A 15,000-nucleotide genomic window follows, 5' to 3' on the forward strand; every position below is an offset into this window, starting at 1 on the left:
GTTATCCTGTTTATCACTCTGAACAACTGTAGTTACTGTATTTCTGTTATCCAGTTTATCACTCTGAACAACACAGTAGTTACTGTATTTCTCTTATCCTGTTTATCACTCTGAACAACTCAGTAGTTACTGTATTTCTCTTATCCTGTTTATCACTCTGAACAACTGTAGTTACTGTATTTCTGACTGTGCTATTCTTTCTTTTTACAACATGAAATCGCCAACAGTTAGCATGTGGAACATTAAGGGCCTATAAAGTCATCAACCTTGTAGACTGAAGAAGTTATAAAGTAAGCCAGATGTTGACGTCATCATTCTGCAGGAGACATGGTGTAAGGAGGACATTATCACTCACTGTCCCACAGGCTACAGAGAGGTCATTGTGCCGTCACAGAAACACAGCTCTGTCAACAGAGGCAGAGACTCTGGAGGACTGATCATTAGCTACAAATCCAAACTACAAAATCGAATTGATCCCTTCAAAATGGGTAAATATCACATTTGGATAAAACTGAAAATAATTACTGACAGAAAAATGTGTTCCATTGCTCAATATATTTCTTCCCCTCAGAATCCCCATATTACTCAGAGATCTTCCCCAGCCTTGAGTAATAAATGTGCCATTTCCAGGCCCATGTAAATTTCCCATCTGTTGGGACACAAATGCGCGCACAGGAACACTACCTGATCTAACGATCACACGAGGGGACAGCTTTATTACAGGCCATACTGTTTCTAACTGCCTTAATCTCCCCCATAGAAACAACAGTGACAGCACCGTCAACAAAAACGGAAGGGATCTTTTGCAGCTCTGTAGAAGCCTGGGTCTGTACTTTGTCAATGGTAGGTTACGGGGGGACTCTTTGGGGAGATTCACCTACTGCTCACCTCTTGGCCACAGCACTGTACAGTAGACTATATGATTACAGACATTGACCCTTTCTCTCTCAGCTCATTCACTGTCAAGCCACTAACACCTCTGTCTGATCACAGCTAAATTACGTTGTTCCTCAAAAGAACAGACATGGAAACAACCAGACATTCCCAGCCCAGTAAGCTGTACAACATCAGAAATTCATACAGATGGGCCCAAAACAGCACAGAAGAATACCAGAAAGCAACCTGGAACCAAAATATCCAAACCCTCTTAGATAACCTTCTGGATACCACATTTACTCACAGTGAACTGTGGGACTTCCGAGTGGAGCAGAGGTCTAAGGCACTGCATCTCTAGTGCAAGCAGTGTCACTACAGTCCTTGGTTCAAATCCAGGCTGAATCACATCCGGCTGTGATTGGCCGGCGCACAATTGGCCCAGCGTCATCCGGGATAGGCCATCATTGTAAAATAAGAAGTTGTTCTTAACTGACTTGCCTAGTTAAATAAAGGATAAATAAAAAAAGGCATCTTTTTTTCTAGTAGTAAAAACCATCAACAATATTTACATTTACATTTACATTTAAGTCATTTAGCAGACGCTCTTATCCAGAGCGACTTACAAATTGGTGCATTCACCTTATGATATCCAGTGGAACAACCACTTTACAATAATGCATCTAAATCTTTTAAGGGGGTTAGAAGGATTACTTTATCCTATCCTAGGTATTCCTTAAAGAGGTGGGGTTTCAGGTGTCTCCGGAAGGTGGTGATTGACTCCACTGTCCTGGCGTCGTGAGGGAGCTTGTTCCACCATTGGGGTGCCAGAGCAGCGAACAGTTTTGACTGGGCTGAGCGGGAACTGTGCTTCCTCAGAGGTAGGGGGGCCAGCAGGCCAGAGGTGGATGAACGCAGTGCCCTTGTTTGGGTGTAGGGCCTGATCAGAGCCTGAAGGTATGGAGGTGCCGTTCCCTTCACAGCTCCGTAGGCAATCACCATGGTCTTGTAGCGGATGCGAGCTTCGACTGGAAGCCAGTGGAGAGAGCAGAGGAGCGGGGTGACGTGAGAGAACTTGGGAAGGTTGAACACCAGACGGGCTGCGGCGTTCTGGATGAGTTGTAGGGGTTTAATGGCACAGGCAGGGAGCCCAGCCAACAGCGAGTTGCAGTAATCTAGACGGGAGATGACAAGTGCCTGGATTAGGACCTGCGCCGCTTCCTGTGTGAGGCAGGGTCGTACTCTGCGAATGTTGTAGAGCATGAACCTACAGGATCGGGTCACCGCCTTGATGTTAGTGGAGAACGACAGGGTGTTGTCCAGGATCACGCCAAGGTTCTTAGCACTCTGGGAGGAGGACACAAGGGAGTTGTCAACCGTGATGGCGAGATCATGGAACGGGCAGTCCTTCCCCGGGAGGAAGAGCAGCTCCGTCTTGCCGAGGTTCAGCTTGAGGTGGTGATCCGTCATCCACACTGATATGTCTGACAGACATGCAGAGATGTGATTCGCCGCCTGGTTATCAGAAGGGGGAAAGGAGAAGATTAATTGTGTGTCGTCTGCATAGCAATGATAGGACAGACCATGTGAGGATATGACAGAGCCAAGTGACTTGGTGTATAGTGAGAATAGGAGAGGGCCTAGAACAGAGCCCTGGGGGACACCAGTGGTGAGAGCGCATGGTGCGGAGACAGATTCTCGCCACGCCACCTGGTAGGAGCGACCTGTCAGGTAGGACGCAATCCAAGCGTGGGCCGCGCCGGAGATGCCCAACTCGGAGAGGGTGGAGAGGAGGATCTGATGGTTCACAGTATCAAAGGCAGCAGATAGGTCTAGAAGGATGAGAGCAGAGTTAGCTTTAGCAGTGCGGCGAGCCTCCGTGACACAGAGAAGAGCAGTCTCAGTTGAATGCCCAGTCTTGAAACCTGACTGATTAGGATCAAGAAGGTCATTCTGAGAGAGATAGCAGGAGAGCTGGCCAAGGACGGCACATTCAAGAGTTTTGGAGAGAAAAGAAAGAAGGGATACTGGTCTGTAGTTGTTGACATCGGAGGGATCGAGTGTAGGTTTTTTCAGAAGGGGTGCAACTCTCGCTCTCTTGAAGACGGGAAGGGACGTAGCCAGCGGTCAAGGATGAGTTGATGATATATATTCAGGTGAACGGCAAAAGAAGTGCAACTGAAATTGATTAAAACAATTTTTTTTTTTTTTAAAGACAACTGGTTTGAAAAGGAAAAAAAAACAAAAGCACAGAGACCCAAATAATGGTGAATTCCACCATCATTACTGAGACTATAAAACTCTAGAAACGTGCACTCAGAACCAATCAAGCAGCTGGCACTAACTGAGGAGTCAGTAAACACAAACAACTTCTGGCAAAATTGGAAAACCACACCCCCCCCCCAAAAAAAAATAAACTAGAGGAATTAGCAATACAAAATGGTGACATATGGACTACTCATTCTAAAACCCTCTACAACACAATTCAATTTGATGCAAATGCAGAACAATGACAAATTCATGAGAAGTTAAATGGATTAGAAAAAGATATAAACGGACAATCAAAATCCATTGGTCTCCCCAATTACTGACCAGGAGCTCTATAGCAAACTTCAGGCCCTAATTTAAAGAAGCATGGACCCTGATTGCATCCTAATTTAAGAGTTACACACTTCCTTAACTTCTTCGGGGTAGGGGGCAGTATTCGGAAGTTTGGATAACTGAGGTGCCCAAAGTAAACTGCCTGTTACTCAGGCCCAGAAGCTAGGATATGCATATTATTGGTAGTATTGGATAGAAAACATTCTAAAGTTTCCAAAAACTGTTAAAATAATGTATGTGAGTATAACAGAACTGATATAGCAGGCGAAAACCCAAGGAGAATCCATCCGAGAATTGTTGTTATTGAGCTCACCACTCATTATAATGGCTGTCTATGGGAATATCAAAGGAATACCTCCCAGATTGCAGTTCCTAGGGCTTCCAGTAGATGTAAAAAAAGTACTGAGTAAAGGGTCTGAATACTTATGTAAGTATTCAGACCCTTTACTCAGTACTTTGTTGAAGCACCTTTGGCAGCGATTACAGCCTCGAGTCTTCTTGGGTTGGATGGGGAGCGTCGCTGCACAGCTATATTCAGGCCTCTCCAGAGATGTTCGATCTGGTTCAAGTCCGGGCTCTGGCTGGGCCACTCAAAGACATTCAGAGATTAGTCCCAAAGCAACTCCTGCATTGTTTTGGCTGTGTGCTTAGGGTTTGTTGTCCTGTTGGAAGGTGAACCTTCACCCCAGTCTGAGGTCCTGAGCGCTCTGGAGAAGGTTTTCATCAAGAATCTCTCTGTACTTTGCTCCGTTCATCTTTGCCTCGATCCTGACTAGTCTCCCAGTCCCTGCCGCTGAAAAACATTCCCACAGCATGATGCTGCCACCACCATGCTTCACCGTAGGGATGGTGCTAGGTTTCCTACAGACGTGACACTTGGCATTCAAATCAAATCAAAGTGTATTTGTCACGTGCGCCGAATACAACACGTGTAGACCTTACAGTGAAATACTTACTTACAGGCTCTAAACAATAGTGCAAAAAAGGTATTAGGTGAACAATAGGTAAGTAAAGAAATAAAACAACAATAAAAAGACAGTGAAAAATAACAATAGTGAGGCTATATACAGTAGCGAGGCTATATACAATAGCGAGGCTACATACAGACACCCGTTAGTCAGGCTGATTGAGGTAGTATGTACATGTAGATATGGTTAAAGTGACTATACATATATGATGAACAGAGAGTAACAGCAGCTTAAAAGAGGGGTTGGCGGGTGGTGGGTGGCGGGACACAATGCAGATAGCCCGGTTAGCCAATGTGCGGGAGCACTGGTTGGTCGGGCCAATTGAGGTAGTATGTACATGAATGTATAGTTAAATACAAATAGTCCGGGTAGCCATTTGATTACCTGTTCAGGAGTCTTATGGTATGGGGGTAAAAACTGTTGAGAAGCCTTTTTGTCCTAGACTTGGCACTCCGGTACCGCTTGCCATGCGGTAGTAGAGAGAACAGTCTATGACTGGGGTGGCTGGGGTGTTTGACAATTTTTAGGACCTTCCTCTGAAACCGCCAGGTGTAAAGGTCCTGGATGGCAGGCAGCTTAGCCCCAGTGATGTACTGGGCCGTACTCACTACCCTCTGTAGCGCCTTGCGGTCGGAGGCCGAGAAATTGCCGTACCAGGCAGTGATGCAACCGGTCAGGATGCTCTCGATGTTGCAACTGTAGAACCTTTTGAGGATCTGAGGACCCATGGCAAATCTTTTTAGTTTCCTGAGGTGGAATAGGCTTTGTCGTGCCCTCTTCACGACTGTCTTGTTGTGTTTTGACCATTTTAGTTTGTTGTTGATGTGGACACCAAGGAACTTGAAGCTCTCAACCTGTTCCACTACAGCCCCGTCGATGAGAATGGGGGCGTGCTCGGTCCTCCTTTTCCTGTGGTCCACAATCATCTCCTTAGTCTTGGTTACGTTGAGGGATAGGTTCTTATTCTAGCACCACCCAGCCAGGTCTCGTTGTTATCGGTTATCAGGCCTACCACTGGTGTGTCGTCAACAAACTTAATGATGGTGTTGGAGTCGTGTTTGGCCACTCAGTCGTGGGTGAACAGGGAGTACAGGAGGGGACTAAGTACATACCCCTGAGGGGCCCCAGTGTTGAGGATCAGCATGGCAGACGTGTTGCTACCTACCCTCACCACCTGGGGGCGGCCCGTCAGGAAGTCCAGGATCCAGTTGCAGAGGGAGGTGTTTAGTCCCAGGGTCCTTAGCTTAGTGGTGTGCTTTGAGGGCACTATGGTGTTGAACACTAAGCTGTAGTCAATGAATAGCATTCTCACATAGGTGTTCCTTTTGTCCAGTTGGGAAAGGGCAGTGTGGAGTACAATAGAGATTGCATCATCTGTGGATCTGTTTGGGCGGTATGAAAATTGGAGTGGGTCTAGGGTTTCTGGGATAATGGTGTTGATGTGAGCCATTACCAGCCTTTCAAAGCACTTCATGGCTACGGACGTGAGTTCTACGGGTCTGTAGTCATTTAGGCAGGTTGCCTTCGTGTTCTTGGGCACAGGGACTATGGTGGTCTGCTTGAAACATGTTGGTATTACAGACTCAATCAAGGACATGTTGAAAATGTCAGCGAAGACACCTGCCAGTTGGTCAGCACATGCCCGGAGCACACGTCCTGGTAATCCGTCTGGCCCCGCAGCCTTGTGAATGTTAACCTGTTTAAAGGTCTTACTCACGCCGGCTACGGAGAGTGTGATCACACAGTCGTCTGGAACAGCTGATGCTCCCATGCATGCCTCAGTGTTGCTTGCCTCGAAGCGAGCATAGAAGTCATTTAGCTTGTCTTCTAGACTTGTGTCACTGGGCAGCTCTCGGCTGTGCTTCCCTTTGTAGTCTGTAATAGTTTGCAAGCCCTGCCACATAAGACGAGCATCGGAGCTGGTGTAGTATGATTCAATCTTAGCCCTGTATTGACGTTTTGCCTGTTTGATTGTTCGTCGCAGGGCATAGCATGATTTCTTATAAGCTTCAGGGTTAGAGTCCCACACCTTGAAAGCAGCAGCTCTACCCTTTAGCTCAGTTCGAATGTTGCCTGTAATCCATGGTTTCTGGTTGGGGTATGTACGTACAGTCACTGTGGGGATGACATCCTCGATGCACTTATTGTTATTAAAGCCAGTGACTGATGTGGTGTACTCCTCAATGCTATCGGAAGAATCCTGGAACATATTCCAGTCTGTGCAGCAAAACAGTCCTGTAGTTTAGCATCTGCTTCATCTGACCACTTTTTTATAGACCGAGTCACTGGTGCTCCCTGCTTTAATTTTTGCTTGTAAGCAGGAATCAGGAGGATAGAGTTGTGGTTGGATGGAGGGCTTTGTACTCGTCTCTGTGTGTGGAGTACAGGTGATCTAGAATTTCTTTCCCTCTGGTTGCACATTTAACATGCTGATAGAAATTAGGTAGAACTGATTTAAGTTTACCATCATTAAAGTCTCAGGTCAATGAGTTCAATCTTGGTTCCATCGGACCAGAGAATCTTGTTTCTCATGGTCTGAGAGTCCTTTAGCTGCCTTTTGGCAAACTCCAAGTGGGCTGTCATGTGCCTTTTACTGAGGAGTGGCTTCCATCTGGCCATTCTACCATAAAGGCCTGATTGGTGGAGTGCTGCAGAGATGGTTGTCCTTCTGGAAGTTTCTCCCATTCCACAGAGGAACTCTGGAGCTCTGTCAGAGTGACCATCAGGTTCTTGGTCACCTCCCTGACCAAGGCCCTTCTCCCCCGATTGCTCAGTTTGTCCGGGCGGCCAGCTCTAGGAAGAGTCTTGGTAGTTCCAAACTGCTTCCATTTAAGAATGATGGAGGCCACTGTGTTCTTGGGGACCTTCAATGCTGCAGAAATGTTGATACCCTTCCCCAGATCTGTGCCTCGACACAATCCTGTCTTGGAGCTCTACGGACAATTCCTTCGACCTCCTGGCTTGGTTTCTGACAACTGTAGGACCTTATATAGACAGGTGTGTGCCTTTCAAAATCATGCCCAATCAGATTAATTTACCACAGGTGGACTCCAATCAAGTTGTAGAAGCATCTCAAGGATGATCAATGGAAACAGGATGCACCTGAACTCAATTTTGAGTCTCATAATAAAGGGTCTGAATACTTATGAAATAAGGTATTTCGTTTTTTTTTAAACATTTTGTTGTACCTGTTTTCGGGTTGTCTAACGGGGTATTGTGTGTAGATTGATCAGTATTTTTTTAAAGTCCTTTTAGAATAAGGCTGTAACATAACAACATGTGGAAAGGTGGAAGGTGTCTGAATACTTTCCCACTGTAGAGAGAGCGAGAGAGCGAAGAGAGGGACAGAGAGAGGGAAGAGAGGGAGAGAGGGGGAAGAGAGAGGGAAGAGAGAGAGAGGGACAGAGAGAGGGAAGAGAGAGAGAGAGGGGGAAGAGAGAGAGAGAGAGAGAGAGAGCGAAGAGAGGGACAGAGAGAGGGAAGAGAGAGAGAGAGGGACAGAGAGAGAGAGAAGAGAGGGAGAGAGAGAGGGAAGAGAGAGAGAGAGGGACAGAGAGAGAGAGAAGAGAGGGAGAGAGGGGGAAGAGAGAGAGAGAGAGAGCGAAGAGAGGGACAGAGAGAGGGAAGAGAGAGAGAGAGGGACAGAGAGAGAGAGAAGAGAGGGAGAGAGGGGGAAGAGAGAGAGCGAGAGAGCGAAGAGAGGGACAGAGAGAGGGAAGAGAGAGAGAGAGGGACAGAGAGAGAGAGAAGAGAGGGAGAGAGGGGGAAGAGAGGGACAGACAGAGAGAGAAAGAGAGATAGAGAAACCAAAGCTCTCAATTGGTACTAAATATATAGCATACTGCACACACTATAATTACAATTATGTAGGTTTAAAAATAAACTTTACTGGACACCTAAATAAAGCAGTGAATGAACTGAGAGAGAACTCATGCAGGGCATTCTACGACATTAAAAAACAAATTCAAATTGAAATACCTATTAAAAGGTGGCTACAATGAATTGAATGTGTCATTGAACCAATTGTACTTCCTGGCAGCGAGGTGTGGGGTCCACTTGCAAAACAAGAGAAAACACCCCATTTAAACCCTGCATGCAGAGTTCTGTAAGATTCTCCTACATGTCCAGATAAAAACTACAAACAATGCATGCAGGGCAGAATAAGGACAATATCCACTAATAATAAAAACTCCAAAAAGTGTAATTATTTTCAAGGAAACATCTAAAATACAGTGACCCCCTCTTATATCATTACCAAGTGTTGGTAAAGTAAAGGGTACAGCTTTAAAACACTGAAGTGCATTGTGGGTAATGTAGTTGTTGTGTGAAGGAGGTGTAGGGGAACAGTAGGAACATTAGCCATCTGTTTTGATTTTGTCACTCAGACTACCTCACATGTTGTAAAAGTTTAATGAATGTCAACTACTTCAGTGGAATTCCAGGCTAACTCATCATTAGGAGCGGAAGGTCCCAAAATATCCCCAAAATGTGGGAATTACCCCAGAGCATCTGTAAAATTGCTCTGGCCCTAGAGCTAGCGGTAGGGTAGCCTAGTAGTTAGAGAGTTGGACTAGTAACCGAAAGGTTGCAAGTTCGAATCCCTGAGCTGACAAGGTACAAATCTGTCTTTCTGCCCCCTGAACAAGGCAGTTAACCCACTGTTCCTGGTAGGCTGTCATTGTAAATAAGAATTTGTTCTTAACTGACTTGCCGAGTTAAATAAAGATTAAATAAATAAATAAATATAACAAGTGAAGGCTGTCCTGACTACGGTCTGCATGTGAGGAAGGAAAGGTAACACAAGAGCTGAGCAAAGAAAATATTCTCCTCATCCAGCTGGTCCTGAGTTCACAAATCTGTTCTACTAACACACTGAAGCCTCAGGACCCTCATCCAGCTGGTCCTGGGGCTGAGTTCACAAATCTGTTCTACTAACACACTGAAGCCTCAGGACCCTCATCCAGCTGGTCCTGAGTTCACAAACCTGTTCTACTAACACACTGAAGCCTCAGGACCCTCATCCAGCTGGTCCTGAGTTCACAAATCTGTTCTACTAACACACTGAAGCCTCAGTACCCTCATCCAGCTGGTCCTGAGTTCACAAATCTGTTCTACTAACACACTGAAGCCTCAGGACCAGAACATCTATTCAATTAGAATAAAACAAATTACAACACAGTCAAAACAAAACTAAATTGCCTTACTGGGAAACACAAGCACAAAGCAAAATGCAGTGCTATCTGGCCCTAAATGGACAGTACACCGTGGCTAACTATTTGACCATGGTTACTGATCAAAACCTAAGAAAAAGTACAGGATCAGTGAGCACAGCCTTGCCATTTAGAAGGGTAGACACAGGAAAACCTGGATCCCTGTAGAGGAAAGGCTGTGCAACCACTGCACCACAGCAGAACCTGAGACGGAGCTACATTTCCTGACAAAATGTCAAAAATATAAAAACAATTAGAGAGTGTCATTTCCCCAAATTTGAAACCCTTATTCAAGGTTTCAAAGACCTCTCTGATGAGGATCGGCTACCCGTCCTGTTGGGGGAGGACGCAGAGAGCTGTGGGTTGGCAGCGCACTACATTGCTGCCTGCTATAAGATGAGGGACAGTGTCAGACAGACCAATAAACCTGCACATGTCCTCTATGCTTAAAGTTATTATTCAGTGTACGGTTATTTTGACCCTTGATTATTGTTGTTACGGATTTGTCACGTTGACAATCTTGATTATTATTATTTTAATTATGTTAATTTTGTAAATGAATCACTTAATCTCCAAAGTATGCTTTTGCAATATGGACATTGTTACGTCATGCCAATAAAGCAAATTGAATTGACAGAGAGAGAGAGAGAGAGAGAGAGAGAGAGAGAGAGAGCAAGATAGAGAGAGAGAGTAGAGAGAGGAGAGAGAGTAGAGAGAGTAGAGAGAGAGTAGAGAGAGAGTAGAGAGAGGAGAGAGAGTAGAGAGAGAGGAGAGAGTAGAGAGAGGAGAGAGAGAGAACAAGAGAGGAGAGAGAGAGAACAAGAGAGAGTAGAGAGAGGAGAGAGAGTAAAGAGAGAGAGAGGAGAGAGAGAGAACAAGAGAGAGGAGAGAGAGAGCAAGAGAGAGGAGAGACAGACCAGATGTTTGTGCTCTTGACAACACGTTTAGCTTGACAATGAATAATGGAGATGGTAAGAGCACAAACAGATCTGGGACCAGGCTATAGAAGGAGACAACAGATCTGGGACCAGGCTATAGAAGGAGACAACAGATCTGGGACCAGGCTATAGAAGGAGACAACAGATCTGGGACCAGGCTATAGAAGGACACAACAGATCTGGGACCAGGCTATAGAAGGAGACAACAGATCTGGGACCAGGCTATAGAAGGAGACAACAGATCTGGGACCAGGCTATAGAAGGAGACTACAGATCTGGGACCAGGCTATAGAAGGAGACAACAGATCTGGGACCAGGCTATAGAAGGAGACAACAGATCTGGGAACAGGCTATAGAAGGAGACAACAGATATGGGACCAGGCTATAGAAGGAGACAACAGATCTGGGACCAGGCTATAGAAGGAGACAACAGATATGGGACCAGGCTATAGAAGGAGACAACAGATCTGGGACCAGGCTATAGAAGGACACAACAGATCTGGGACCAGGCTATAGAAGGAGACAACAGATCTGGGACCAGGCTATAGAAGGAGACAACAGATCTGGGACCAGGCTATAGAAGGAGACGACAGATCTGGGACCAGGCTATAGAAGGAGACAACAGATCTGGGACCAGGCTATAGAAGGACACAACAGATCTGGGACCAGGCTATAGAAGGAGGCAACAGATCTGGGACCAGGCTATAGGAGGAGACAACAGATCTGGGACCAGGCTATAGAAGGAGACAACAGATCTGGGACCAGGCTACAGAAGGAGACAACAGATCTGGGACCAGGCTATAGAAGGAGACAACAGATCTGGGACCAGGCTATAGAAGGAGACAACAGATCTGGGACCAGGCTATAGAAGGAGACAACAGATCTGGGTCCAGGCTATAGAAGGACACAACAGATCTGGGACCAGGCTATAGAAGGAGACAACAGATCTGGGACCAGGCTATAGAAGGAGACAACAGATCTGGGACCAGGCTATAGAAGGACACAACAGATCTGGGACCAGGCTATAGAAGGAGACAACAGATCTGGGAACAGGCTATAGAAGGAGATAGAAATGTTGACCATTTCTGTTGAAAGCTATTTGTATGTGAGTAGGTGTAGAGGAATGTACTGATAGCATACCAAGTCCTAGAAGGTCTGAGACAGACGGAGACTGGGTCTGTGACTTTGGGCTGTTTTCTCTCTTCTGAAAGAGTCAATAACAAAGACAAAGCATGAATAACTGAAGACAACCAAACCAAACCAAGAAGATACTTTACATACACTAACACTCACCAACTTCATCTTCTCAAACACTACTGGCTCCTTGGGGATGTTTTCACAGCTCTTCTCTTTCTAAAGGAGGGGAGAGAGAGAGAGAGAGACACAGAGAGAGAGAGAGAGAGAGAGAGAGACACACACACACAGAGAGAGAGAGAGAGAGAGAGAGAGAGAGAGAGAGAGAGAGAGAGAGAGAGAGAGAGAGAGAGACACACACACACAGAGAGAGAGAGAGAGAGAGAGAGAGAGAGAGAGAGAGAGAGAGAGAGAGAGAGAGAGAGAGAGAGACAGAGAGAGAGAGAGAGAGAGAGAGACTGGAAACATAGTTTATTGTATTTGCATCAAAAAGGCCTTAATTTATGATTTAAATGGTGTGTGTGTGTGTGGGGGGGGGTCTGTCTGTCTGTCTGTCTGTCTGTCTGTCTGTCTGTCTGTCTGTCTGTCTGTCTGTCTGTCTGTCTCTGTGTGTGTGTGTGTGTGTGTGTGTGTGTGTGTGTGTGTGTGTGTGTGTGTGTGTGTGTGTGTGTGTGTGTGTGTGTGTGTGTGTCCAGACTCACTCTAAGTCTGTTGATGTCTAGGATCTTGTCCATGTACTTCTTCTTCTCATATTTGTCCCTGATGAACATCTCTGCTGACCTACACAGGAGGGTTAAGGAGAGAGACTGCAGGTCTGCTTCACACACACACACACACACACACACACACACACACACACAACACACAGTACACACACACACACACACACACACACACACACACACACACACACACACACACACACACACACACACACACACACACACACACACACACACACACACACACACACACACACACACACACACACACACACACACACACACACAGTACACACACACACACATACACACACACACACACACATACACAGTGCTGTAAGGATACTGGTCAGTCTCTGGTCGTATGAAACATTCTGGTAGGAAAGCTTCATACAGTCGTCTAGCCTTGGCATTCCCTATCTCCTGAACACACTGCAGACAGACACACACAGTTAGTTACTAACACATCTCCTGAACACACTGCAGACAGACACACACAGTTAGTTACTAACACATCTACTGAACACACTGCAGACAGACACACACAGTTAGTTACTAACACATCTACTGAACACACTGCAGACAGACACACACAGTTAGTTACTAACACATCTACTGAACACACTGCAGACAGACACACACAGTTAGTTACTAACACATCTCCTGAACACACTGCAGACAGACACACACAGTTAGTTACTAACACATCTCCTGAACACACTGCAGACAGACACACACAGTTAGTTACTAACACATCTCCTGAACACACTGCAGACAGACAGACAGACAGACAGACAGACAGACAGACAGACAGACAGACAGACAGACAGACAGACAGACAGACAGGCAGGCAGACAGACAGACAGACAGACAGACAGACAGACAGACAGACAGACAGACAGACAGACAGACAGACAGACAGACAGACAGACAGACAGACAGACAGACAGACAGACAGACAGACAGACAGACAGACAGACAGACAGACAGACAGACAGACAGACAGACAGACAGACAGACAGACAGAGTTAGTTAAGAACACATCTCCTACAGAAGCCCTGAAGCCCAAGGCAAAAAACAAAAATAAATAACTTAAGACTGAAGGAATTATCTCATTTGAACAATGTATTATCTTGTTTGAACGACTGTAGTTGAGTGTGGAGCAGAGCGTAAAATGGGCAGATATTATGTGAATGCTGTCTGTGTTCTCTCCAGCTCCAATTTCACTTAGACACGAGTCAACCACAAGCTTTAGGCTCTGCCTACAATATTGTATTTCTATAATCATTTTTTTTTTTTACCCCATTAGGCCTATTAAGTTGTATTTATTTAGCCTACCAAACCCACAGTAGCCCTAGTTTCTGGTGTATATTCTACTTTCTGACTTTATGCCGTTTCTGTTTTGAACAACTGTCAATAATTGTATTAATGGATGTTTTAGGTGAACGACACATAGTAAATTGTATTTTCCTTTTTTTTTTTTTTTATTGAAATAGAAACACCATAATATAAATCAATCGAATGAAGTTAAAATATCATACATACATAAATAATAAAATAATAAAGGACAGTATTATTTCATGAATAGAATTGAATATATCATCTCTAACTGCAGCTGTGGATACCTGCTTCAGACTGGTGTTTAATAACTACATTATCAACAGAAATAACTTTAGCCGCTCAGAGAAACAAAGCCCTTAAATCTCTAGAATGACACATCTATAGTCGTCCTAGCAGAGGACAAGGAAGGGCACTAATACCTGAAAACACGACTACACTGTCTAGGAGACTGAGGTACTTAGAGGCAACTGACTGATTAGACGTTCTAAAAAAAGAGACTCTCTACAAAACCAAACAAAAAATAGCTTTTGGCTGTAATCAAACAGACTGTCAACAAGGGCACAAAAAAAGTGATATCGACAAAAGACCACACAGCTTATTGATGCATAAAAACAACTCCACGACAGAAATCTGCAGTTCCTAAAATACTGTACTGTTAATTAAATCTCCAAGGGGACAGGAAGAATCCTCTTTGCGATATCAGATCAGGTTTGGCAGAAGGCATAAAGATCTCTGCTTTAAATGCCCTGAATTCCCTAAACATATCCATAGGTATTGACACTATTGTTCACAAAACACACAATTAGACATTAGTTAAATTCTTCCCGCGAATAAAAACACACTGACTGGACTCTACCCACACACTGACTGGACTCTACCCACACTGACTGGACTCTACCCACACTGACTGGACTCTACCCACACTGACTGGACTCTACCCACACACTGACTGGACTCTACCCACACTGACTGGACTCTACCCACACTGACTGGACTCTACCCACACACTGACTGGACTCTACCCACACTGACTGGACTCTACCCACACTGACTGGACTCTACCCACACACTGACTGGACTCTACCCACACTGACTGGACTCTACCCACACTGACTGGACTCTACCCACACACTGACTGGACTCTACCCACACTGACTGGACTCTACCCACACTGACTGGACTCTACCCACACTGACTGGACTCTACCCACACA

The 15,000-nt window shown here is 45.3% G+C and overlaps 1 protein-coding gene across 1 annotated transcript in view; it reads right to left on the reverse strand.

The window, feature by feature from the left end:
- LOC106589098 (stromal membrane-associated protein 2) overlaps positions 1–15,000 on the reverse strand; it is a 60,890-nt gene that overhangs the window by 16,346 nt on the left and 29,544 nt on the right. The window contains exons 3-6 of the mRNA XM_045709626.1: positions 12,793–12,878; positions 12,426–12,504; positions 11,884–11,943; positions 11,731–11,794 (exon numbers count right to left, since the gene is read on the reverse strand). Of these exons, the coding sequence (XP_045565582.1) occupies positions 11,731–11,794; positions 11,884–11,943; positions 12,426–12,504; positions 12,793–12,878 (289 nt within the window). The remainder of the gene's footprint in view (positions 1–11,730; positions 11,795–11,883; positions 11,944–12,425; positions 12,505–12,792; positions 12,879–15,000) is intronic.

This window comes from Salmo salar, chromosome ssa27 (genome assembly GCF_905237065.1).
Source record: "Salmo salar chromosome ssa27, Ssal_v3.1, whole genome shotgun sequence".
Taxonomy (NCBI): domain Eukaryota; kingdom Metazoa; phylum Chordata; class Actinopteri; order Salmoniformes; family Salmonidae; genus Salmo; species Salmo salar.